General features: G+C 38.1%; 1 protein-coding gene across 1 annotated transcript in view; it reads right to left on the bottom strand.

The window, feature by feature from the left end:
* Positions 1 to 24,044, bottom strand: part of PDE11A (phosphodiesterase 11A) — a 453,992-nt gene that overhangs the window by 270,129 nt on the left and 159,819 nt on the right. The window contains exons 3-4 of the mRNA XM_003405971.4: positions 7,771 to 7,860; positions 2,969 to 3,109 (exon numbers count right to left, since the gene is read on the bottom strand). Coding sequence (XP_003406019.1) covers positions 2,969 to 3,109; positions 7,771 to 7,860 — 231 coding nt within the window. The remainder of the gene's footprint in view (positions 1 to 2,968; positions 3,110 to 7,770; positions 7,861 to 24,044) is intronic.

Raw genomic sequence — 24,044 nt, 5'->3', positions numbered from 1 at the left:
AGAAGTCTTTCAGCCTGCTTGTTGAAGCCACTGTATTAATACACTGTCTACTATAGATGGTGTTTTTTGACACCACCCTTACTTTCTTTATTATACCTTGAAGATATCAGTGTCCCTACTATTCCCTCCATCTCCCCCCTCCCCACCTTTTATATTCCATCTTCTATCATGTCTTCTTTAATGTTTGATTTGCCAAAGAGCTAGACCACACATAAGCTAGTCCTGAATGGAGAATTACCAAGGATGGCCACCCTTGGCTGATTTAAGTTACTTTCTCTTTAGCATGCAAATGAACTAGCAAACAAAGTGTTTGCCCTGTCCAGATTCCAGCCTGGCCTCCCAGCCACTTTCCCCACAGAGACCTGGGAGTGGCTCAGGGGCTCCTGGCAGCTAAAGCCCCAACAGCTGCCCCCTCCTGACCTTGCTTAGGGAGGGCTTCTCTGCAGCCACATAGCCTGCAGGGATCCATAAGCATTCCCCACCCCTTCCCATTCCTTTCAGGGCTTTAGGGCCAGCCGGTGAGGGTGACTTTGATAAGTCACTCAGTCTCTCTTAAATATTATTTCCTGACTTAAAAAATGATGATGATAACAATACCTACCTCATAAGGATGTGGTGAGGATTAAATAAACTCAAGTGACTCACCCAGTGTCTGGAAAAAAAGCCCTCCCTAAATATGGGCTATTGGTATGTGTGTATATGTTCTCTCAAGGTTCACCTGAGTTTTATAAAATCACAGACTTGTAAGTCTATAGTTTGTGTGAACCACATCTGCTGAACCTCTCGGAAACAGAAATAACTCCAAACTCTGCAAAAACCTGGGGGAAATTCCTAAACATTTTAAACACACATAGACTTTATTTTAAAACTCAATGTTATAAGTTTTACAATATTTATTATTAAATCTCCAAAATTTATACCCTTAGTTTCTTATTCTTTGAGGAAAACAAACCTAAAGGAAAGGGCAATAATCTTTTCTAAGTTTTTTAAGTAAAGTACAGTAAAATATCATTGTTTTTGAGGCATTAAAACAGTTCTTAATTGCTAGACAATTCCTGATCTTTGAAGAGAATTCACTACAAAGATACTAAAGGGGTTTTTTTTTTTTTTTAAGGGTTAGATATTTAACCTTCAAGAAGTTAGATTGATGATGATCATTATTTTCAATATTATTGTGTATCTACTCAGCAGATTTCCCTCAAAGAGCCAAAGATGCTTAACAGAACCTAAAAGCCAACCACAAGTCACCAAGCTGAGTAGGCCTGAGGCCCTGAACTAGCTTGACTCTTCCCTTTGGAGAAACAGGAACCCCTAAGCAGAAGTCCAAAGGAACCTCCCTTTACCTGATTAGCTTGCTTTGTACAAGTACCCATAGACCTCAAAGCAGCAGTGAAAGAAACTAGAAGCTGCACTTTCAGAAGCAATTAGACAAACCCCTGCTGCAGAGAGCGGCCCTGATGAGGCTGGTCAGTGCACACAGCTCAGGCAAATTTTGACTGGGCTCCAAGAGCTAAGGGCACTGCTTCTCTAGGGCAGAATCCTCTTAAGAGGGCTGTACAGTGTTGTCTGGATTTAAGTTCAGTGCTATAAATGCTGAGGGTCTTCCCCTTGATGGGTAAATATAGTTGTAGATTGCAAAAAGAGAGACATGAGTTTATCTGTGTGAGACTGGACAAACCATTTAATCCCTTAGTTTTGTCATCTGTAAATACACAGGGCTAGACTAGATCTCTAAGGTCCTCTTCAGCTTATGAGTCTATGTTTCTAAGGTGACAGCAAAGCATTTAAACAAAACATTCAAAGAAAATAAAAATTCTAATTTTATAAAAAGTTGTCTCCCTAATAATTGCCTTGTAGATTAGCTTTTAAAGATATAATTACTAGAAGCTTACTAGGAGAAGTTATTAGAACACATAGTTTCAAGACCACAGTCATGAAGAGGAGCCCTGGTGGCACAATGATTAAGTGCTTGGCTGCTAACTAAAGGGTTCACAGTTCAAAACCACTCAGAGGTTCCACGGGAGAAACACCTGGAAATCTGCCCCCATAAAGATTACAGCCTAGAAAACCCTATGGGGCAGTTCTACCATGTCATATAGGTTCACCATGAATTGAAAATTGACTAAACAGTATCTAACAACAAGAAGATAGATTTACTCTTCCTGTTTTCAGTCATTAACTATAACAGTCTGATCCTTGGCTTCCAGTTCGAACGATTAGCAGTATTCATCCAAGAAAAGAAAAAACAAAGATCATAACCTTTCTTTTCTCTCCTGTGGGCTTTGCTTGTGAGTCCCAAGCTAACGACAGCACCTAACAACAACAGAGTCACAAAGAGAGTAATTGTCTTAGTCATCTCGTGCTGCTATAACAGAAATACCACTAGGGGATGGCTTTAACAAACAGAAATTTATTCTCTCACAGCCTAGTAAGCTAGAAGTCCAAATTCAGGACACCAGCTCCAGGGTAAGGCTTTCTCTGTCAGCTCTGGAGGAAGGTCCTTCTTATTAATCTTCCCTTGGTCTAGGAGCTTCTCCGCACAGGAACCTCAGGTCCAAAGGATGCGCTCTGCTCCCGGTACTGCTTTCTTGGTGGTATGAGGTTCCCATGTCTTTCTGCTCACTTCTCTCTTTTCTATCTCAAAAGAGATTGGCTCAAGACACAATCCAATCTTGTAGATTGAGTCCTGCCTCATTAATGTGACTGCCACAAATTCCACCTCATAACATCATAGAGATAGGATTTACAACACATAGGAAAATCACATCAGATAACAAAATGGTGGACAATCACACAATACTGGGAATCACGACCTAGCCGAACTGATACACATATTTTGGGGGGACATAATTCAAGCCACGTCAGTAAATCAAGTTGAAATTTCACAAGCTAAATTACAAGTAAACTAACTTTATTACATTTACATAGTCATTAAATCTGTATGAAAAATAAAAGAAAGATCACTTACTGGTGACTCAATGTCCTCTAAGAGTAAAACAGAACAGCGTTCACATTTCAACAGAGTCTGGGCCCGATGCATTATTTTCTTGACGATTTTCTCCAGGTCAGTCTGTTCTTCAAAGAGATCATTAACCACCTCTAGTAAAGCCTAGAAAGATGAAATGGACCTATTTAGGCAGATATAGGACTCAAAAAAAAGGTTGTTGGTTTTGTTTCTCTTTCTTTGCTAAAAATTCCATTTAGCTTTTTGTGGCTAATTTTGTAAAGCATTTATGATTTCATGACATATTCCCATCACTTTGTTTTATAACACACTCTTGAACTGCAAAATACAACTTGATAATAGTGTCAGTCCATACAGCAAGATTCACATATTCACCAGCTATAAGCTTTTTCCCCTTCCTACCTTAGTTTTTCTGCAAGGTGACTAGGTAAAACCGAACATTTTATAAATAACAAACATCTGATTTCCCTCCAAAGCACATTTATTTCAGAAATTACAAAGCAGTTCTTCCTTACCATCAGGAATAAATAGCTTCTTATTCATATTTAAGACTTATTTTCACTAATATACATCTCTCACAGAACTCTGAAAGAATTATAGAGGTGAATGCTAATTAAGGTTCAGAGCCTTCAAAAAAATATATAAAACCATCACTAATCCCTCCACACAAGAAGAAGTACTGCTGCATTCCAACCAGTCTAGGAGAACATTTACATACTACTATATATCTCGGGGAAGGAAAACAGCATTAAAATTTGTTAAAACAACAAATGAAAAGCGCGTGAATTTTTAAAAAACTTAAATTCTAACTTGAAATCTGTGTACTCATTTAAAAATTCAATTATAATAATCTGTCACTTTATCCAACCAAGTTAGCTTATAATTTTTGCATTAAAATAGTATTTGTTTGGAATTTTTTATGACATGCGTAATTCCAGAGATTTGAGAATACTGGGCCATGAAGAGGTGCTAGTTATTATGCTTCTATCAGAGTACAGTCAGAAAATTACACAGCCAGTGAGCTGGCCAGAGGATGCTTATTCAATAGAATTTATTAAGATGTGCAACCTCAGGTTACCTCTCACAAGAGATTTCATGAGTTTTCAAATTCACATCTATTCAGGTAAAAAAAAAAGGTGTTAATCATTATCCCTAAGATGTGACTGATTTTCAAAGTTGGTAATGAATTTAATTTGTCTTGAAAACATTTGAAACAAGTGAAATTTCTTCTCTGAGTCTATTCAGGTAGAAAAGCATTTGAACGAGTTAAAGGATCCATGATATAAGCCTAGCTTAATGAGCAATTAAAAAACGACCAAATGTCCTGGGCAGTGCTATCTCTAAAGAAAGATTCTGAGAATGGACTAAAGGTCACAGATTGCTCTATGATCCCCAAAACAAAGAGAAATACTAATGGGGTGAGAAAAGTTTTGAGTGTGTCTTGACTGTCTTGCATTTGGACAGGAGATCATTGTAAAAGGACAATGCTCAATAATGTCAAGTTCAAATATAACATTAAAAATGAGGCAATTATCTGAATAATTATGAACCAAATTGCCTGTTATTAAGGAGATAAACATAATTCCCTTAATTATCCAGACTTTTTCTTCAGATTGATCATATTGTGTGCATATTACTGAACGATTATTTAACTTTTCAATTTGTTGTGACTCCGTGGATAGAGCCTTTGGGATCTACACACAGAACATTTATCTCAGAGGAAAAACTAATTGTGGCTTGCATCTTGTACAGACAAATCACATTATAGTAATTTTATTGTTTCTAATTAAAAATCACTGCTTTACTAACAAGTGATGAAAGTTTTACAAATAACAATGCCCACTAGCTCCAGAACAGGAGAAAAGGAGAAGAAAATCTAGGATTACATTCAATTCGACACTGGGAGCATTTTACACAGTTGAACACCCCCTGCTTCTTGAAAAGGTTTCTTCATGTGCCTTTGAGAACACAAACATCCCAATTTTTTCCCTCCTTCCTCTATTGCCTTTCTTTTGCTTCCGGGCTCATCCTTGGACCTCTTCCTTTGTCTACATCCTCCCCCAGATTAGTTTATCTGGGCCACCTATGGGAAACCCTGGTGGTGTAGTGGTTAAGTGCTATGGCTGCTAACCAAAAGGTCAGCAGCTTGAATCTGCCAAGGGCTCCTTAGAAACTCTATGGGGCAGTTCTACTCTGTCCTATAAGGTCGCTATGAGTCGAAATCAACTTGATGGCAATGGGTTTGGTTTTGGTTTGGGCCACCTATATGTTAATGGGATTTCCTAAAAGGTGCAAATGGTTAATGCTCTTGGCTGCTAACTGAAAGATGATTGTCTGCAACACTTGGGGTCATTTTTCTCACCGCTTAGGAGGCTAGAAGTCCAAATTCAGGGTGCCAGCTCTAGAGGAATGCTTTTTCTCTCTGTAGGCTCTGGAAAAAGGTCCTTGTCTCTTTGAGCTTCTACTCCTGGGCAATCTTCATGTGCCTTAGCATCTCTCTTTCCCTATCTCTGCTTGCATAATCTGTTTCTTTTATATTGTGTAAGAGATTAACTCAAAACACGTCCAACAAATCCTGCATCATTTACATAACAAAGACAACCCATTTCCAAATAGGATTATGTATAACCACAGGCATAAAAACCAAACCAAACCTATTGCTGTCAACCACAGTCATAGAGGTTAGGATTTACAACACATATTTTGGGGTGAAGCAATTCAATCCATAACACTGCCCTAGTCCCAGTCACATTAATTATTGCCTGTATTAACATACTCTCCTACCACTTTTCCCGCTTTCAGTCTTCTCTCCCCCTCCCCAGCCAGGTTATCATCTCCACAGAAGCCACAGTGACCTCTTTTAAAGTAAACCAGACTACCTGCTTAAAATCTTCTAGTGGCTTTCCATTATACTCAGAATAAAAGCTAAAGTCCTTGCCATGTCCATAGATCTCTTTACCATCTGACCCTTGACTCACCTATCCCATCTCATTGCCTTTCATTCTTGCCCTCTTTCTCTGCTTTCTATAGACATTGGCCAAGCATTCTCCTGTCTCTAGGGCCTTTGCACTTGATGTTTCCACTACCTAGAATGCTTTCCCCATGCGTTTGTGTGGATTTGCTCCAGTTTCATTCAGGTCTCTGCTCAAATCCCACCTCTTTATAGAGATCTTTTGATCAACATCTAAAATAAGCATTCTCCCAACCTACCCTTTAGCAACCAGTCTCTAACCCCTTTACTCACTTTATTTTTTTTATACTATTTATCACTACCTGATAATATACTGGAGCCTGGTGGGGCAATGGCTAAGAGCTCAGCTGCTAACCAAACGGTCAGCAGTTCAAATTCACCAGCCACTCCTTGGAAACCCTATGAGGCAGTTCTACTTTTTCCTCTAGAGTCACTATGAGTTGGAATCAACTCAGTGGCAACAGGTCTGGTTTTCTCAGTTTTTGATAATATATTATTTTTTATTAGTATATATGGCTTTTACCTATGTTCCCATTAGAAAAGTAAGCTCCATCAGGGCAGGGGCTTTGGATGGACAGTGTCTAAATAGTAGCACCCAATAAATATTTGTTGAACGAATACTTCCATCCACTGAGGATGCAAAGATTAATAATGCATGAAGCTTCCTTTAAGGAGTTCAAAATGTAGTTGGAGAGGAGGGCCATAAATAAATATTATAATATAGTGTGATAAGTATCCACAATAGAACAAGGCAGTAAATACAAGGGAAAAAAATAAGAGAAGGGAAGATTAACTAGAAGGCTGAGCTGCATCCTGAAGAGTTATGCAAGGTAGATGGCACTGGGAGGGTAAAGGTGAACATGAGGGCATTGAAGACAAAGGGAGAGATGTGGTTAAAGGCATGAGAAAGTGAAACAAACAGATCGTTTTCTAGAAATTGAGGACTATATTACTGGAAGGCCAAATGAGAGGAGGTGAATGGAAAGACAAGGTGCTGGAGATGAAAGGAAGATCAAGATGAGAGAAAAAGTGTGGTATACCCTGCTAAGGAAGATGGCTATAGTAGTCAATTGTATTCATCTGTTTCCTGTAAAATAATCATGAATCAAAATGCTTAGCAAATGAAATTTTTAATCAATTTGGTTAACAGATTAACTGAGTTTCAAACCTTTTCTAACATCTTATTAATTTTATTCCTAAATTGTGCAAGTAATTTCCTTATATTTAAAAGTAGATCAAGCCTGGTAAAATTTAATCTCTCTTCAATAAGTTAACTTTTTTGTTAGCTATTTTTTTTTTTTAACTATTTAGCTCTATAAAGATGAAGGTATAGAAGATCATCCCTCTGAACATGTTTCTTTATAATCCTATAAAATAGTGTTTACTTTATTGTACCAGGTATCTTGTGATGCTATTCCTGAAAAACTTTCAATTTAAACACAAAATTTGCAAAGGATGATGAAATAAGGTTTGTATCGTACCTTAGTTCTTAAAGGAACTAAATTGCAAAAGATCACAAAGTTGTATTATTGTTTCAAAGCAACAAATAACCAAGGATATATCTGCTGCCTTACAATATAGATTTGAAATTAATTTCCTTTTTAAAAGAAGCTGGCACTTTTTCCCTCACACAACTACAGAGAATTTATATCCATTTCCATTTGGGCATATTCATTAAGAGGTATCTTCAATCATAGACTAGGATTATACAAATTAAAAAAAAAATTCCTGGACTATTTCAAGATCATCTGCTGTTTTTAAAAGGCATAATGACTCACAGAAACTAGAAAGACAGAAAGCTGTGAGGGTTGTCACAATATTTCTCTCTACTCACCCTGCTTCTTTCATATTCTTTCCTTGAGGCAGCAAAGAGTTGAGCATTGGATATGGCAATTCCACAAAAAGGAAGGTACATCTGCATAACCTGGACAAAGAGAAGATTAAGAACCTTAAAATGTTGCTGAACCAAACTCCACACTTCCTGCATATTTCTGATTGTAATAGTTTCCTTTTAACCCTAGGATTAAGCACAGAGTCATTTATAATATCTTAACTTCAGAAGGGATATTTTTTCAGAGTTAATTATGATATGGTCTAAATCAAGCTTTAACTGGAGACATTCTCTATCTACCAAGACATAGAGTAAGGCAACAAACTATGAGAGCTCTGATACGGGAGCTGGGTCTAAATCATCTTATTTTTTTATTGTTGAAAATTATAGATGACACAACATTTGCCAGTTCAACATTTTTCATGTATACACTTCAGAGAGATCAGTTATATCAGTTATGTACGACCATCACTGATACACTTTGCCAAATTTTCCATACCCATAAACAAAAATGGTTCTATAAAAGCTGGTTTGAAGAAAACTTGGGGAGCCTTTAAGAGAGAATTCCCATGGGAAGAAATAACTAGGTTTGAAGGGCCTAACCCTTAACAAATTCTTTCTCATCAGATGGGTCTAGGAATTTTCAGTAACTGCCTAGCACTCTCACTCAAATTCATCTTCAGAATCTCTGATTCCAGAAAAATAGAATGCTCCAAGTAAAAATCGAAAGAATTATTTCCCTGAAGTCTTCATAACATAGAAGAAACAAGTGACATTGCTTCAGGGCTTCTCTGAAGCAGAAGAAAAAGGGTATGTTTCATATCACAATCTATCTCTGTCTCTCTCCCCCCACCTTATCCCCCCTGACTCACACACACATACTTTGGTGCCTTGTGAAGACAAAACAGAGCAGTTCCTGCTGGGCCCAGCAGCGGGCAGTGCAGTGCTCACCGTGTGTAAGGGATAATACCCAGAGTCCACCTGCTCAGGAGCATGTGTGAGACACCCCTAGGACACCCAGAACAGATTTACCTGGAAGGGGGGTGATTTTGCAGAAGACTCGAGGTGAACGAAAGATGCAGGACAATTCACATTCCCTTACATTGGGTTGGACAAAAGATGAAGGACAATTCACTTTCCCTATCATTTCCTTCTTTTTAAAATCTTGCTTGGCTACCTGGGCATGCTCAACTCTGACCCAGGATCCCTGAAAGCACCACAGAGTGCTATAGAGCCAAAAGGCATGGCCTTTCTCTTAAAGAAGAGAGATAAACAGTGGAATCAATGTTAAGAAAAGGTGCAGGAATTAATTACTTGATTTTTACAAATCTTTTCAGGGTTGATGCTTTCACTGAATTGATTCAAAGTAAATTAATATTTTATAAGATATACTATGTGCCATACACTCTCCCTTAGTTTTCTCATTTGAATCTCACATCAGTTCCTCACGGAAGAACGTTATATATGTTTTAGATAGGTGGAAACTCAGTAACTTGCCCAAGTTCACACAGGAATCCAGGTCATCTTATTCTGCTACTGATGCTAATTCCTTACAACACATTGCCTTCTAGAACTAGATGTTCTTTCTGTCACCCTCTCCCTCTCTTCCCCACTACTCCCCCTCATGCCTTAGGAAGCTTGTTGATAAGCTGGCATAAAGCTATTGACATAAAGCTGCCAGATATTCTGCCAGAATTTCTCTGCTTTTAGCCAGAATGGGCCCATTTTCAACATCACCTACACACACAGAAGGCACTTTCCTTTCAATTTTCTGTTTTTTCTGTGCCAAGGACAGCGTGGTTATGATGGAGGTAGAGAAAAGGAGGAGATCAGGGTTACATATTTCAACTCTCCACCACTTTTTCTGGCCAATTTTAAGGTGGTTTGTAAGTCAAGCAAGGGTGGCCAAATGAACATGTAAAATGTTTTCTAATACATTATAGTCTTGCTTCAATTCATTTGTAATGCCAATATTTATTGAGTCTTGGGGCAATGTGTATAATTAAAAATATTTTGAATTTTAAATCAGATGTTCTCTGTCCTGTTTATGACTTTTCTGTGTGAAATTCAACAAGTCACCTAATCTCTCTGAACCTATTTTCTTATCTGTAAAATGACAATTTTTACTAGGTAATCTTTCTGGTCCTTTTTAATATTAATATTTAGTGACTCAAATAATTAGAAACATCAGTGAGCCACAACATTCTATTTGCTGATGAAAACAAAGAATTCAATAAACATCCTGGCATCTTATTCAAGAAACAATGATGTATAGTAGTAATACTAGCGATGACGAAGTCCTTGATACCTTTCAGGTATGATGCTAAGCATTTTATATGTACCTAAGCATTTTATGGAAACCCTGGTGGCGTAGTGGCTAAGTGCTACGGCTGCTAACCAAAAGCTCGGCAGTTTGAACCCACCAGGTGCTCCTTGGAAACTCTACAGGGCAGTTCTGCTCTGTCCTATAGGGTCGCTATGAGTCGGAATCGACTCAATGGCAGTGGGTTTGGTTTTTTTTTTTTAAGCATTTTATATGTACCATATCATTTGGTCCCCACACCTATATATAGTACCCATTGCCATCGAGTTGATTCCAACCCATAGCGATCCTACAGAACAGAGTAGACTGCCCCATATGGTTTCGAAGGAGTGGCGGACAGATTCAGACTGCTGACCTTTTGGTTAGCAGCTGAGCTCTTAACCACTGTGCCATTAGGGCTCCACTATATCTGGTATATGCCATTAATTTCATTTTTCAGATGAGAAAACTAAGGCTTTAAGAACTTACCCAAAGTTGTTGGGAGCTAATTCTCCATGGGTCTTTCATGTTTCTACATGCCTTGCAAACTGAGGCACTGGATCTCTTTTCAAGGATGTTTGTTTGAACAGCTTTGGAAGATACAGATAGTGTTTCTTTTCAGGGCAAAGGGCAGAACTGCTTACTATCCAGTATAATTTAGATAGCATCACCTTCTGGGGCAGAGGTCAGGCAGGATTACTATGAAATATTTGTGTTCTCTACAATAAGGTTCCTCTTCTGTTATGCAATCCACTGTCCCACTGTGTGTAGATATCATCTGGCCCTCTATGTATTGCCCTGTGGGAACTAGTACAAATGCTCATATTCTGACTACTGCTATGGCTATGAATAATAAACTGTCCTTTGTCTCTGATCCAAAAGTCTTGTGTCTTTTGCCAGCATCCATGAAACTGCGACAGGATAACTAATTAGCTTGCACGCAGAATAAAATCTCAGACCTTTCACAGTTCTTGAAAAGGTCACCTAACCATTAGTGGTCAAACTGGATTCTAAACTCAAGCAGTTTGACCCTAGAACTCACTTTCTTTACTTCTACATGTTGCTATGTCCCAAGGTAATATTTATCCTTCATATCATTTGTATGTATGCCCAGTTAACTGTAACACAATAAAGCAGACTGCTGGGACTGGAATGAGATTCTTTCAGTACATAAGCAGTCAGTCACAAGAGAGGTAAATATAACTGCTGAAGCAGAAAGAAGGTGTGCTATAATGGACGTAGCCTGTTTCCAGAGATAACAGGGCAACAGACCTCAGGTGGCGATCTGTCTGGCAGTTGATTTAAGAAAACTACTGGACAGATAACAGGCCACTCTGATGGTTGTTAGAGAGTAGTTGTGGAGACCAGGGGAGCAGCAATGTTCAAGCAGAGAAGAAACTGGCTTTAGGAGAGCCTGTCAGTAGGTAGCAAGACCTGAGCCTCTAGGTGGGGTTCAACGATCAGTTACACTCTTGGTATGGAGTGAGAGAAAGAGGTTGGGAATAGCATGAAAAAGGAAAAGCCAACCCAGTGAGCAGTCAGAGATCTAGACTGGGGCTGGCATACGAGGTGGGTTGAGTAGCAATGCTCAGGAATGAGGCTAAAGAAGCCCAGGTATTAAACGTGGGGCACAACATTCTTAGAGTCACAGAATTCATCCTAAGTAGGGGCTTTGGCAAAGGAGAGCCTACAGGTGAGGATCCTGTGGTGTAGTTCTAGCTAGGTGGTAAAGAGGGATTCAGGGACTGGGAACCAGGCTCTGTTAGCTACATTGCCTAAAGAGTACCACTCTTAGGCCCAGTGGGAACACTTGCGGGTCCTAAGAGGCTAGGAACAGCCCAAGGTCACACTGTCAGTCAATGGAAAATCTCCTAATCCTCATCCAATCTTATTTATGCTAAGCCTAGTTTTTAGTCTAAAATTTTCCAATTTGCAAATACTTGTTCCAAATAGTATAAGCTATTTTTTGTGAACAACATTATGTACTGTCAGGAAAGCACATAAATCAGATTAGCTTGGTTAGTTCTTTAACCTACCCCACTGTGTCTGAGACAGCACCCCTCAATTCACTCCTGACAGATGAGTGGTATTTACTTGTCATGGCCTTCAGGAAAAGCAACCCCATAATCTCCCTCTATTTTAAATGTTTAACAAATGTCACTTTCATGAAATTTTCTCTCATAAATGTAAAAAAACCGTCATATCTCAATGTTGCTCCAATTCTTATTCTTCAGTGGAAATGGAAAACAACAAAACTCTGCTAATTTAAACCAATTATGGAACATTAACCTGGCATTTGGAATGGCAAGGGACTCGTGCTGTCTTATTTTGTATATTCTAATTCATCAAGTTTAGGCTTCTATAGCAGTACCCTAACAAAAGTAAATGACAAAACTCAACATCCCACCCACTGTACTCGGAATGTACAGATCAGCTCAATTTAACAAATTACCTGACTGCTTTCCCATGTCTGGCACTGTGTTACCAATGCAGTATGAACAATAAATTACATAATACCATCACTGCTGTCAAATTTACCACCTAGTTTTAATTATATTCACGAGATGAGTAGCTCAAACTCCTTCAATAGTTTTACAGAGAATATAGACTAAAGTTCAAACTTCTTAACTTGGCATTAAAAGGCATTGAAGCCCGTGAAAGATTTGGCCCTAGCTGTATCTCCAAGTATGTACACTCTTATCTCCAGCTAAACTAGATGACTCCCTGAGCCTACTCCTCAAAAAAAAAACCTATATTTTACTATATCTCTAGCATCTGTATCACCTGCAATTCTTTTCCTCCATGCTCCCCATCCCCACTTCTGTTTATCAAAATTTTATTGGCCATTTTTTGATTCATTATATTTAATTTATCATTTTGGTTACATGTATTTTTGTTGTTGTTGTAGGCCATCGAGTTAATTCCAACTCATAGCGACCCTGTACAACAGAGTAGAACTGCCCCATAGGGTTTCCTAGGCTGTAATCTTTATAGCAGCAGGTCACCAAGTCTTTGCTCCTGCAGAGCTGCTATGTGGATTTGAACCTCCAACCTCTCAGTTAGTAGCTCAGCGATTTCGCCATTGCACCATCAGGGCTTTTTAAATCATATAAAATAAAATAATATATTAATTTAGAAATATTGCTTCTTTTACATTCACATTCCTTTGAATAATTTAAACATTTCAGATGTATCTTTGTATCAGTGTCTACTACCAGAATTACTGTTGAAATCAAATAACACAGTTTACAGAATAATCACCTCCACTGTTACCTACGTTAAGAGAGACAGTGCTTTTTGTGACATCTGTGTATGATGCTATTACTGAACATTTTATCCCAAGCCATAAACACTCATTCACATAACATTAAGACTATCGTTCTTGTTCATTTGTCCTGTATATTTATAAACTCTACAACATAGCAACTTAGTATGTATGGGTTTTTTAAGTGATCATTAGAAAACATGTTTACAATCATTTTCAGCGCCTGTAATTGCAAGGCGAAGGGCCCAGAAACAATGACTAAAATCAGTGTTAAAATTTCTTTACTCCCTTTTTTTTTAATTGAACCAAATGCTATTGATTTTCTTATTCCATTTATTCCAAACTCTAATAGATTCTATTTCTTCTATTTTAGTAATTAAATTAGAAATTTTGTTTTTACTTAACAAAATCTAAGTTTAACATTTTTACCTATCTAAATTTAACATTTTTACCTATACTTAACAAAATCTAAATTTAACATTTTTACTGCTCTTTTATATTTTCAATATATTTGTCTCCCTGTGCTGAATTCTAGACAATTTCTTCACATCTGTCTTCTGGCTCCTGGTTTTAGCATTGGGTTAATTCTGCTATTTAATATATCTTACAATTTTTGTGGCGTAGTGGTTAAGAGCTACGGCTGCTAACCAAAAGGTTGGCAGTTCGATTCTACCAGGCACTCCTTGGAAACTGTATGGGGCAGTTCTACTCTGTCCTATAGGGTTGCTATGAGTCGGAATTGACTCGATGTCAACAGGTACATTTTTTATTTATAAAGTTCTATTTGGTTCTTGCAATTTGATTTGCTATTTTTATTATTTCTTTTCATTTCTCATATTTTTATACTCTCATTTATTTATTTCTCTATAGTATTAATTTGATAATTCCATTAGCTAAAGATTTGGCAGGCCTGAAATTGGCTCTTGATCACAATCTTTTGTTTTTTTGTTTACTTGGTAAATTTTTAATTGTGGGCTCATGTTTGATGGAATTTTGCCAGTGAGAAGTTTTTGAGGCCAGAGTTGAAAATGCAATGCTCCAGAGATTATTTGTTCTGTTTATTGCCATGTGTGCTGTTGTTGTCAGGTGCTGTCATGTTTGTTCTGACTCATAGCGACCCTATGTACCACAGAATGAAATACTGCCCAGTCCTGCACCACACTCACAATTGTTATGCTTGAGCCCTTTGTTGCGACCACTATGTCAATCCACCTCATTGAGGGTCTTCCTCTTTTTCACTGACCCTCTACTTTACCAAGCATGATGTCCTTCTCCAGGGACTGATTACTCCTGGCAACATGTCCAAAGTATGTGAGACGAAGTCTCGCCATCCTTGTTTCTGAGAAGCATGTTGGGTACTTCCTCCAAGACAGATTTTTGCCATGAGTGCTTTTGATTAAAAGCATGTTATAATAAATTATTAGCTTGAATTTCTTCAGACTATACCCGCATGATGGTACTAAACCCACACAATGTAGTTTTGTATTCTGAGAGGTTTGTCTTTCACCTAGTATTAATCAAGTTTCTTTACTGTCACCACATGTGGGGTAGTAATATTTTTCAGTTTACACTTTCACTGAGGTATAGTTTTTAAGGTCCTAACTTGATGTGGGCATGTCCTTTCAGGCTATCCACCCTGGGTGGGTCTTATACTTTACCTTCTATCCCTCATGTCCCAATGTAGCCAGCAAAATGAAAGCAGTTCAAGGTCCCTAGTGGTTGATCGAGGCCCCTAGGGAAGCTGACAACTTCAAAACTTGCTTACCTTTCTGTTTTTCTGATTTCATTTTTGGCCTCTAAGAGTTCCCTTATTTTAAGATTAAAAAACAAACAACAAAACAAAAACTTTATTCAGCATTTCTGGTAGTTTTTGCTTAGAGTTGTTCAGGACATCTACTCTGCCATATTCTCAGAAATGGAATCCTTATCTAGTTTATAGGACTAGTTGAACTGCACTTATACATTCTCTGATACCCCATGTATAATTATTCCCTTCACTGACTTTGCATGACTCAGCCCACATTCTTCATTATATAAATCTACCGATGCACATGTCATTTCCCTTAACATATCATAGATATTTTGTAATAATGAACTTTTTAATCCTGTAGCGTTTAGCCAGTGCCTGACATATGGTGTGTTACTCCAGAAAATGCTTTGAAACCATGAAAAGAAGAAGGAAGGAAAGCTAACAAAAGAGATATAATTAAAAATGTGGCTCTAGGCCATAAAAATCATGGGAGGAATAAAATTATTGAGTATCTGGGAAAGGCTTCAAATAATTAATTTGAGTTGAGTCATAATGGTAAAAAAAAAAAAATTATTATTATTATTTTTTTTAAGTGAGTGAAATGAGACAAGAGAGTAGGGCATACCAGATGGGAAGAAAACTGGGTAAAAGCTCAAATGCAAGTGTGAAGAAGATGTGATGGAGGCACTGACAAGACAGAACTCACTAAAGTGACTGAGAGTTAGTGATTCCCTTCTCTGTGCTCTCCTGGCACCATCTCCATACCTTACAAGAGCACTGTACAGTTTCTTAAAATAGATAACACACTTGTCTCTGCTTCCTAGCAGCCAAAGCAAAGAGAAGAATGCTCCTGTTACAAGACTAATAATATTAATAAATAAATCCAAATGGGTTCAGAAGAGGCACAGCTTTTCCTTATCTGGGACCTGAGAGGAAACTTTTCCAGGCGTCCTCATAAAGATGATGTATAATATACTTTAATGGACAGTGTCCTTAACCACCTGTCTTAGTTATCTAGTGCTGCTATATCAGAAAATGCCACAAATGGGCGGCTTTAACAAACAGAAATTTATTTTTTCACAATTTGGGAGGCTAGATAGAAGGCCAAATTCAGGGTTCCAGCTCTAGGGGAAGGCTTTCTCTGTCGGCTCTGGTGGAAGGTCCTCGTCTCTTGAGCTTCTGCTTCTGGGTCATCTTCATGTGGCATGGCATCTCTCTTCCCCCGTCTCTGTTTGCCCACTCGATTGTTTTATATCTCAAAAGAGATTGACTTAAGACACATTCTACACTCATTAACATAGCAAAGAAAACCCATTCCTGAATGGAATTATAACCACAGGTATAGTGGTTAGGATTTACAACACATATTTTGTGGTGACACAATTCAATCCATAATACCATCCCTACAGAGGGAGTATTGAGGGCTGTTCTTTATACCATTCCACAATGACTACATAGCTTAGCTGTTCAAGAAAGGACAAAACAACTTGATCCAGTACTCAGCCTCTGATGGTATGATTGGATTCAAGGGTAATCATTGTCATAAAGATATTTGCTTATTTCACCTACAGTGAGGAGCAAACTTTGCACCTGACACATTTGTAATAACATTTTCTTTCGGAAAATTCATTCAACTGTTTTAACAAATCCCTTCAGGCCAATTTGTAATTTTCCAGACTCAATCAGGACTTAACCGAATCATATAAGACTCTAACTTATATATTGATTAAAGATCACTGCAGATAGAGACAATATTATAACTTTATGACTCATGGCACACAGAGAAAGGATTTTTATTTACAAAGGAAACTCTCTGCCTTATGTCATTCAGTGGCAGTCTGGATCCCAGATTCAACTCCACCATGAAAGCCCAATGTGGCAATACGATCTACAAAGTTTCCAAATAAATGTTCAGGAGAAGCAGGCAAATATATTTTGAGAGGAGGGACTAAGAAGCTGAAGCCATGTGGAAGTAGAATATAATGAAAACCAAAATATTTTTGTATTATTTTTTCAGTATCAGTGTAACAAATGTCTTAAACACACACACACAAGGTATATTCCATTCTGCTTTTTCTGAAGTTTGCCCCCCGCCCCCCAAAAAATTATGCTAGTTCAGCCCTCACCATGTACTTGCTGAATGCCAAAAGGTCTAAAAAAACTTAATGACTAAGAAACTAATGAGTCTCTACACCCTTGTGCAGCACCTTTCAGCTTGAAAGCACTTTATGAACATTGGCTAATTAATCTTTACAACGTCCCATTCAGAGAGGGAGCTAAACTGAAAATCATTAAACAGTGTGAAAAAGCCATTTTAGCCCAGGAAACTCATGAAAAGTATCACTAACTAGTTGCTGTCGATTCCGACTCACAGGCACCCTCTAGGACAGGGTAGAACTGCCTTGTAGGGTTTCCAAGGCTGTAAATCTTTATGCAAGCAGACTGCCGGGTCTTTCTCCCTTGGAACAGGTGGTGGGTTCAGACTGCTGATCATTCAGTTAGCAGCTGAGTGCTTTAACCACTGTGCCACTAAGGCTTCTTGAAAAGTATCACTAATAAGCACAAAATCTGAGCACTGGGGCCTTCCATCAATGTACCAAAGAAAGACAGCAGGTACCCGACCTTTTCAAATTTGCAAACCACAGAGAAAGGCCATCAAGCCCCATGATCTGCGCTGGTCTGGTACAATCGTACATTAAAGAACACAGGAGGTCTATGTAAGATTCTCAGTGAGGGGCCTGGTACCATCCCCTTCATGAATTTCACTCCTGGAAGACAGAATAGCTTGAAAAACCATACCACTGTCAGTCAAATGAAAGGATCAGAGAAGGTTTCCCCCCATCAGTCAGCATCTGCTTTCTTTGTGCAGATCCTGAGAGTTGGGCTCTAGCAGCCTTCTGACCTCAGGTGTTAACTAGAGGGCAAAGTTTCACCGATTCAGGTCTCACTGATTTGGAACTGGGGGTGCTCTAAGATCGTTGTAATTCAAAAGCTAAACAGACTTTTGCAGTAGAGTAATTTGGAAACAAGGTATCATCACATAATGAAACATTTTCAGAGCAGTTTAGGAATAGAATATTAAAAATAAAAATAAAAGAGTTGGAGTTTTCTAAAGACTCCAGAGAAAATTACTGCTTCCAGAGGTATAGTTTGGTTCACTGCAATCTTGTTCCTGTGCAAATTAAGTAAAGATAATAGGCGAGGCTTTTTTAAAAAAGAATCAGAATCATAAATGAATCTTATCAGTTCACACCAAAGCATATTAAAAAAAACAAAACCCGTTGCTGTGGAGTCACTTCCGACTCTATAGGACAGAGTAGAACTGCCCCATAGAGTTTTCAAGGAGCGCCTGGTGGATTTGAACTGCCGCCCTTTTTGGTTAGCAGCCATATAGCTCTTAACCAATACGCCACCAGGGTTTCTAAAGCATACACTTTTGGCTAAACTGTGGCTTTTCCTAACAATGTTGTGCCCTCATCTAAGAAAACTGCTTCCAACAGATACACAGAGACATACGCTACAGATTGTGTTTAAAAAAAAAAAAAATTGACTTGGAATAGTTGATCCAATGATATACTTTTTGAATTGTCTAAGAGTTAACATTCTAAAGAGAATGAAGGGGAAGGCAGTAAGGGGACTTTGTTTACGAACGATGAGGGAGAAGAAGATGGTGAATAAAGTAAAAGGAGAAGCTTATTTTTTAGAGAATTTTTAGATTTATAAGAAAATCATGGTACAGAAAATTTCCATACGTCCCCTCTCGCCACTGCACAGTTTCTCTTATTATTAATGTGATACACTTGTTAGAGCTGACAAATCAATATTGATACATTATTATTAACTGAAGTCCATGGTTACATTAGGGTTACTCTCTATGTGGTACAGTTCTATGGGTTTTGACAAATGCACAATGTCACGTGTCTGCCACTAATTATCATCCAGAACAGTGTCACTGCCTTTAAAACACTCTGTGTTCCACCTATCCATCCCTTCCTCCTCCTGAACCCCAGGACACCACTAATCTTTTTACTGTCTTCATAGTTTTGCCTTTTCCAGAATGTCATATAATTGGAATCATACAGTATGTAGCTTTTACAGATTGACTTCTTTCACTTAAAAACAAAACAAAACAAAACCTGTTGCCCTTCAGTGGATTCCGACTCATAGCGACCATACAGGACGGAGGGGAACTGCCCCGTAGGGCTTCCAAGGAGCAGCTGGTGGATTCAAACTGCCGACCTTTCGGTTAGCAACATAGCTCTTAACCACTGTGTCACCAGGGCTCCTCTTTCACTTAGCAGTATGCATTTATGTTTTCTCCGTGTTTTTTCATAACTTGACAGCTCATTTCTTTTTATAGCTGAATAATACTCCACTGTGTGGATGCGCCACAGTTTGTTTATCTATTCGCCTGCTGAAAGACATCTTGGTTGCTTCCAATTTTTGACAATTTTTGAATAAAGCTGCTGTAATGATTCAGAAGCTCCATTTTTAGGAAACGGAGCAGAGGCAAGGCAAGCAGAGATATGGTCTAAGAGGAGCTTATAAAGAAAAGAGGTCCCAGGTGGTCTCCTCACTGATCCAAATTCAGGGGAGAACACATTTAACTCAACTCAATGGCAATTAGTTTTGTTCTGTTTTTTTCAGGGGTGTTTGTAAACATAAGCAGGATCACACTAAGTTACGTTCTACAACTTCTTATTAATTTGGCAGTATACCCTGGGAATCTTTACATGTCAGTTCAAAAAGATTTTCATTCTTTTTAATCTCTGCAGAATATTCTAAGGGGTAGATGTATCCACTAATATACACTTGCATTGTTTCCAGTTTTTCTCTACTATAAATAACGTTGCCATGAACTTTCTTACAAATATACCTTTGTGTATCTGGGCAATATGTCTTGATTCCTAGAAGTGAACATTTAAGACTGAAGAATGTGTGCATTAAAAATAAAAAAGATAACAATAGGTACTGCCAAATTATTTACCCCCACACAAAAAATACTTGGTATTGTTATTCTTTTTAAACTTTTGTCTATCTTACATTTGTTTGAATACTAGTAAGCTGAACATTTTTCACACTTCATGGGTTATCTGTATTTTTTTAAATATGGCCTATTTATTTATGTCTGTTGTTTATTTTTCACTGGTGATACATCTTTTTTTTTTTTTTTTTTCACTTTTGCCCTCTCTCTCCACTCCTCTTGTTCACTCTACAAAGGAGAAGGAGGAGGGACCCATTTGGCTGATAAAAGTGGGGACAGCCTGACATCCTTGGCCACATTAGCCGGGGCAGAGTCACCACTTTAAAATCTGGTGAATTTGGGGATAGGGTGTATCTGGTTATTTAATGCCACATGCATATCAGTATACCCCAAAATTTAATGGCATAAAACAATCACATATGCTGCTCACAGACTCTGCGGAGCAGCAACCCAGGAAGGGCTCAGCTGGGCAGTTCAGCCCTCAGGTGGAATAGAGGCAGACTCCAGGGCAGAGTCTCTCTTTTGTTATTTTGGCTGTTGTTGGTGGGGGGTTGGGGGGGGACTGCCATACTGCAGCACCTGTGCCAACAATGTGGGGTAGATAGAAGGCCCACCTGTTCCCCAGTCTGGCCTGACCAGTCATAAAGTGGATTTTTCCCTCTGACCCTCCTAGGGCTCCTGGTACCCACTGAGACAGCAGGTAAGTGACTGGGCTTCCTTCTTGCCAACAAGGAAATGGGGGGATTCATCTATTTCTTATCGCTTAGTTAGCACTCTTTATATACAAAGAATATTAACATTTTTCATTTTTGCAAATCTGACTTGATAATTAATAACTGTCATCTGTCTGATGTAGTCCAGTAAACTATGATTGCTTAGATGAAGCATAATAAATATTATGGCTGAGTAAACCTGGCTGACTCCCTCTCATAGTGTGAAGAAATTTTTATAAAGATATCCACTACATAACTCTGCCAAGGTTATTTTTATAAGTAGGTTGACCTACATATCTCATTCTGCCCATTTGTTCCATCCTTCTTTGTAACTCACAGCTCCTACAAGAAGGCAGTTTGAGCTACAGAAAGATTCAGGTATTCTTAAGCTTTAGCTATTAAGATCATTCTGATTCTCTGCTTACACCTTATAGCACAGATACAAATGCAGCAAGCTACGTGATCTAGTTACTCAGTTAGGGTGTTAACATTCAGTGGTAGAAAAATTCCTGTATATCATAGTCAGCGGTATATGATCAGAAAAACTCCTCTTAGACTACTTTCTGGTGAGAAATGCATAAGTTTTTCTTTAAATCTGAAATATACTCACACTACTTCCTCCAGTTAGTAAATTCTCCATCTCATTTACCTAGCTCCTTCCTTTTTATAATTCCTGGTTCTTAATGTAGAGCATGATAGCCAAGGGCCCTCTTGAAAGCACAGAAATAAAAAATGCTTCTTTCCAACAAGTCCTAGGAGATATTATATTTCTGTAAGACTTGACATGTTATTTTTACATGAAGCTTAACCAGGTATTTTGTTTATTGTCTCCACTCTGATTCCAGTGAACTTTAGGATCAAACAAAGACCTTAAAATTTTTCCTTTTTTACCTTCAGTCTTATCTCTACATCAGCCTACCCAGGGAATATCCTTTTGTCCAGGCCCAAGGGAAAAGGCATCCTTTATCTGTGGAGATAAGCCCTTGGGTTTTAGATTCCTGTTCTTTCTGGGGGACCATGGGACCCTTCGTCTCTACCATTGTAGTTTCTATGTCCTATGTCTGGATGCTTCCCTCTCCACTTCAAAAAGGAATATATTCCCCTCACTTGGCATTGCTGTGTCCATCTCACTGTGTGACCTAAATCTGTCAGTCTTCATATCCTCACTCTCATTTGGCTTACAATCTGCAGTCTACAGGAATGGTTGGCTCAAGGCTTCTCAATGGTCTCCCAATCACCAGATCCAGCAACTTTTTTCTAAGTTCTTATCCTCTCTGTAGTCTGTAATACTGGATTACCTGCTAAATATTAAAAAAAACTTTGGATTCCATATACTATATAGCCTACTTTCTCTTGCTGTATTTCTGATACACCCTATTCAAGATATAGTCCCAGACTCAGTTTTGAGCCTTCTAGCCTTCTCTTTCTATATTTTTCCTCTAAGGATTTATTTATTCTTACAATATAAAAATACTGCAAAATATAGTAGGTTGGGCATGCAAGAACTAACCTTTAAGCAAAAGTCAGCTAGAAAAGACACTGAATTTCAGGTATTGGCCAATATTTAAGGCAGTTGAGAAAATTCCTCCTTCTGCTTACTTGCTTCTCCTGATTCACTCTTGAACTTTGGTCCATCACTAATTCCCTCAGCCTCTGATTTCTTAGTTTGGAAGCTGACTTCACTCTCTTATGTCCCTAACCCCACTTCCTCTTGTGCTACCTTCCAGCTCCAGGTCTCAGGTCTCTGATTCTTACCCAAAAACATGAGCTCTGAAAATGTTTGCTTCCTCTGTCTTATAGTTTAAGTTTATTTAGCATTCCTGTTCCTAGGTTGAACTGAACTCTGGACTCAGCCATATTAGTTGGACATGTGCCAAAGTTCCTTCCTTTCATCAGTGTTTTCAATAGTCACCTCTGGGACAATTCTCAAAGAGGGCTCTCTTGTGCTGACTTTTTCCTCTGCACTCCATCATCAGTTGCCTACCACACTTGGAGGTCCTATCTTAAAATCTGCACTCCGAAGCCAAGTTCATCATCTCAGTCCTCCTCTAAAGAATCTCTAAAGAGATTCCCCCTCTAAAATGCCCTATATCTTTCAAACAAACCATCAATGTTCCAAACACCCAGGTCCAAACACCTGAAGGCTTCTTTGACTGCTATCGATATAGGCATGAACAAGTCATGGCAACTTCCACCCATCCCCTTAACCATGATCCTCTCTAGCCCAGCACTGCCAGTCCCTCAGGATTTCTAGATTACTGGATCAATGGCAAAGATTCTCTCATCCTTGCAATGTGCTAAGAACTCACTAAGCTTTGATTTCCCATTGAGAAAAGCCATTACTTTAAATATGCTGACTGTACATCCCAATGTGCCCTGTAGTCATAATTTTACACAAAATAAAATTAAAAAAAAGTCTCACACTTATTAAAAACTAAGTTTTTTTTTCTCCCAACTTCTTTTCTGTGAGCATTTTTATACTATATTTTTAAAAATCTCATTAGAAGCTCATCTGAAAGTATCTCCAATATTTAAAACTATGACTTAGTATTTTATAGATGCTTGTGAAAGATATGTAATAATCTCAGGAAAAATAGTGAGGAAATATAAAATTGCTATTCAGAGATACATACAAGACCAGAGGGGATTCTCCCTCTTGTATATCTTTTTTTCTCATTTTCTAAAAATAATTCATCATCAAAATGTAATACCAATGACATGGACAATAAACCATACTATTTTTTAATTTCTAGCAATATTCTCCAGTGGAGTTTAAAACAGAGAAGGCTATGAAAAAAATATGATTAGAGCATTAATATTTAATTAATGTAAAACCTAAAATTAATATTATAAATGTAAAAGCCTTGATCAAATCCATAAGTTGTGTCTATGCAACTGAAACACAGAATTAGTGGCTAGTAAATTCAAGACTTTCTTAATGGACAATCTTGGAGGCAGAAAGAGCTTAAAATTTGACTTGGCAACAAACAGAACTTTGTGAAGAGCTAATCATTTATTACCAGAGCGTGGTATCAATCCAAAGAGGAAAAGCGGAAATTTTCTACATGGTTCATCTGTAATTCAGCAAGATTTCTGATTATGTTTCTTAGGAGAGTCTACTTAGCAAGCTAGGAAGCCATCTTCAACACCAAAATGTTTTATTGCTCCATCTACACTTTTTAATTTTTACCTCATATTTAATCTGTCAGCTACATAGTCTAAACCTTTCTTTTAAGTGATGTTTCTTTTTGTGATTTAAATAT

Source organism: Loxodonta africana, chromosome 6, assembly GCF_030014295.1.
Source record: "Loxodonta africana isolate mLoxAfr1 chromosome 6, mLoxAfr1.hap2, whole genome shotgun sequence".
Classification (NCBI taxonomy): Eukaryota; Metazoa; Chordata; class Mammalia; order Proboscidea; family Elephantidae; genus Loxodonta; species Loxodonta africana.
Note: the sequence above shows the minus strand (reverse complement) of the source record. Positions and strands in the feature narration are given on the sequence as shown.